The sequence below is a fragment of the Sinocyclocheilus grahami genome, unplaced genomic scaffold (genome assembly GCF_001515645.1).
Source record: "Sinocyclocheilus grahami isolate Dianchi unplaced genomic scaffold, SAMN03320097.WGS_v1.1 scaffold10.1, whole genome shotgun sequence".
NCBI classification, from domain to species: domain Eukaryota; kingdom Metazoa; phylum Chordata; class Actinopteri; order Cypriniformes; family Cyprinidae; genus Sinocyclocheilus; species Sinocyclocheilus grahami.
In genome coordinates this window covers 2,668,222-2,672,087 of record NW_015505189.1, presented here as the reverse complement: position 1 = coordinate 2,672,087, position 3,866 = coordinate 2,668,222, and the positions used below count along the sequence as shown (strand labels likewise).

The 3,866-nt window shown below is 40.3% G+C and overlaps 1 protein-coding gene across 1 annotated transcript in view; it reads right to left on the bottom strand.

The window, feature by feature from the left end:
- Positions 1-420: 420 nt before the first annotated feature.
- serpine1 (serpin peptidase inhibitor, clade E (nexin, plasminogen activator inhibitor type 1), member 1) overlaps positions 421-3,866 on the bottom strand; it is a 4,237-nt gene continuing 791 nt past the window's right edge. The window contains exons 2-9 of the mRNA XM_016283572.1: positions 3,487-3,736; positions 2,856-3,080; positions 2,500-2,694; positions 2,030-2,228; positions 1,357-1,457; positions 1,146-1,232; positions 949-1,032; positions 421-842 (exon numbers count right to left, since the gene is read on the bottom strand). Of these exons, the coding sequence (XP_016139058.1) occupies positions 796-842; positions 949-1,032; positions 1,146-1,232; positions 1,357-1,457; positions 2,030-2,228; positions 2,500-2,694; positions 2,856-3,080; positions 3,487-3,727 (1,179 nt within the window). The 5' untranslated portion in view covers positions 3,728-3,736 and the 3' untranslated portion in view covers positions 421-795. The remainder of the gene's footprint in view (positions 843-948; positions 1,033-1,145; positions 1,233-1,356; positions 1,458-2,029; positions 2,229-2,499; positions 2,695-2,855; positions 3,081-3,486; positions 3,737-3,866) is intronic.

Here is a 3,866-nt window from a genome sequence, read left to right as displayed (position 1 = left end):
AACAGGGGGCTGATTCAGGTTTCCATGGTAACGGAGATAGGGTGGGTTTAAGAACTTTAATCTTACCCAGATTCATGCTGCTCAGTTTGGGTCATTGATTGCGACAATCATGACAAATGAAATCACAATGTCACTTGTACTGCCAGCTAGTGCTACGCGTGCATTCATCTGAAAGGTTATTATTCCAATAGCGTATCTACACATTCATTTATCCGAAAAGTGTTGCAATATAGTTGACTTTTTATCTTTGAACACAAGATGTCGCCAGCTCCAAAGTAATTAAATAAAGAACGTAAACCTAATTCATGTTCGCGTATGGGCGCTTTTATTATAAAAGAAAACAATTTTAATAAACAGTCTTCAAGAAAATATAACATTCGACAATAAATTAATATAAATACTGTAAAACAACTTTAAAAAAAAAAGATAAGCATATTAAACAGATGAAACCAAGCATACAAATGAATTCACTCTTCAAATTATTAGTGCATGTAGAACCTCTTTGTCTGCAGAGGCTGTAAATTTGTTCATTAAATCTCCCTGATTGTTTCAGACATATGTTTCAAACAGTAGTGCTTTCTTTTTATAGCATAGATCTTTCCTCCCCCATAGCAGAGGACACATACTGAATAAACATTTATACGTTTCTTATTAAAGTTCGGCACCCCCACCCCTTTCATTTTAAAACAGAACTCCAAGCATCTCTTGACTTCAGTAGTATGTTGTGTGCAGACTTGTTGGCAGTTTCTTTGGTCCTTCTATTTGTATGGTTACTTCAGGTACAACCTCGGTCTGTTAGTATTCCTGAGGCTGGTTCACCTGACCGCTAAACAACAACGCACCTGTGAATTTAAACGGGGGATATTACTATTAAGGGAGACAACCAACAGACAAAACTACACTGACACACATCCAGATAAAAGCACACGAAATGAAAGCACAACTGACCAGTGGGTTTGTGCTGAATAAGGAAATAGAAGGGTCTATCTAATTTGATCTCCTCAACAGCCATGCGAGAGTAGATGACAGCCGCTGTGGAATCACAGAAAAAATAAATAAAGTAAAATATGCATTTTGGTTTCACTATAATGACAGTTAATGCAATTAAATAACTGTTGTAGTGTATTGCAATTCAGTGTCTGTACCTGTGGCAGATGAGCCTTTGGTTCCTTCTTCATTCACCTCAAGTTTTACTCTCTGAAGGACCTTGGATACACATAAAGGTTCCTCAGCTAATTGTACAAAGAGAGAGAGAGAGAAACAACTATTAGATTTATCAAAAAAGAGAATCCATTAACATTTATTCTTTAACAACAGCATTGCCAAAAATGAAATCTGACAATTTCCAATACTCACTGGTAATGCGAGAGAAATCAGCTTTGCTCTGGCTGAAAATGTCTCCAAGACCCATCTTGCTCAGTGTGGACTTAAGATCAATTTCTGTATCCATGGAGAACCTGAGATATCATCATTATATAACACATACATTAGGCTTCGTGTTTTAATATGTTCATCGCAATATAAAAATCCTACGCAGGTTCACAGAAATAGATGCGTTACCTTGGCATAGCAAGTTGTTTGTTAATCTTTCTCATCTGTTTTCTCCATTGGTGAATCCTGCTGCTTCTCAGCTCTTTGTTCAAGGCCAAAAGAGGCACATCCCTCTCAAATGGCATCACCAGAAGCATACTTAGCGACTCCCCCTCATAAGGCACCTCAATGACATCATAGTCCACACCGTCTTCAGTCACAAACTCACCTACATGGAGAAAAAGTTTGTAAATAACCATTACAAATTTCTTAATTTTCTCATCAGTTCCTTTAAACTAGGGGTAGGCAAGTTCGGTCCTAGAGAGCCGCAGTCCTGCAGAGTTCAGCTCCAACCCTGGAGGAGGAGGGGGAAAAAAAACCCTCACTTGATTAGCTTGTTCAGGTGTGTTTGATTAGGGTTGGAGATGAGGCTTCGTGTTTTAATATGTTCATCGCAATATAAAAATCCTACGCAGGTTCACAGAAATAGATGCGTTACCTTGGCATAGCAAGTTGTTTGTTAATCTTTCTCATCTGTTTTCTCCATTGGTGAATCCTGCTGCTTCTCAGCTCTTTGTTCAAGGCCAAAAGAGGCACATCCCTCTCAAATGGCATCACCAGAAGCATACTTAGCGACTCCCCCTCATAAGGCACCTCAATGACATCATAGTCCACACCGTCTTCAGTCACAAACTCACCTACATGGAGAAAAATTTTGTAAATAACCATTACAAATTTCTTAATTTTCTCATCAGTTCCTTTAAACTAGGGGTAGGCAAGTTCGGTCCTAGGGAGCCGCAGTCCTGCAGAGTTCAGCTCCAACCCTGGAGGAGGAGGGGGAAAAAAAACCCTCACTTGATTAGCTTGTTCAGGTGTGTTTGATTAGGGTTGGAGATGAACTCTGCAGGACTGCGGCTCTCTAGGACCGAACTTGCCTACCCCTGCTTTAAACAAATCGTTGACACTCACCACAGTTGAATTTTGAAGTCATAGTCATCATAGGAACAGATACAGCACTGCCGTTGCCTCTGTGGAATAGCTGTTCCCTAGTAAGTTTAGGGTCAAACGGTGTCTTCCAGACCCCATGGAAGTGGAGGGCATTCAACAGGACCAAGCGTGTCAGTTCACTCAACACCCCAGAGGGGAGGAAGTCAGTAATCATTCCTAAGAAATGAAACCAATAAATCAGTTAATCGTCTTGTAAATGTGTATGGTGAGTGAGTTTACATTTAATAATTTAGCAGGCATTTTTATTCAAATTGATGTAGAAATGAGGAACATCACAGGCAATGTAATCAAAATAGAAGTGACTTTAAAATACTTACCACCAGTGTGGTCAGATGTCCAGGAGTTGATCACCTTCCGGGCCATCTCTGGTTGGCTGAAGTCTATTTGGTGAGGGACACTCTGGAAGGCTTTGGTCAGGCTGCACCTAAAAAGCTTTTCCAGGATTATCTTCTGGTTAACCATGACACCGCTGGCTACTTCTACCCCGTCTTCACTGGCCAGATCTCTTTGAAGAAGCCTCTGTAGCTTTGGCATTCCTCGTGCTATCAAAGAAAAAAAAAAAAAAAAAGAGTTTGAAAAACAACAATCTTTACACATTGCATTAGGAATGTAAGATATGATTTAAACATAAGAATGCAAGATATAAATGATACGCAAAGGCCTATTCTCTACATACATATATATGTGCTTTATCAAAATTATCTATCTATCTATAGTTTTTCTAAGCCCTATTCGCACGGGATTAGTATTATCTGGGGACCTTGTGTGATTTTGAAATTACTTTACAAATTACAGACATGGCCGATTGGCACGGGATTAAGATCACAGACAACCTTTGCAACTATTACAAATGACTGGAAGTCACCAGGTAATACTAATCCCGTGCGAATAGGGTTTAAGCTGTTCCAGAACATAATAGAATTACATCAACTGCTCTCATTCATCTACCTTGCAGTGAGTAGCCCATCTTGGAGGTGAGCATTTGAAGAGTGCTGCCATAAGCACCCAGCTGAGCCATGCCTAGCACTGAAGAGATGCCATAGGGAGAGAGAACCAGATTTCTGTCCGGAGCAGATTGGATGGCTTCGGAGAACACCTGCAGCCCAAAATCTGTCTGTTTCTCCTGCATAAGGTTGCACAAGCTTGACCCACAAAGGGTAAAGATCAGCAGTACACTCGGGCTCTGCATCCTGAATAACTGAGGAAGACGAGAGAGATGTCAGCTGTCAATTGTAGATAGAACAGATTTTATTAAACAAAGAAAAAGCTCCATTGGATCCCCCCCCCCCCCCCCAAAAAAAAAAAAAAAACCCCCGTTTTTTTCTCCC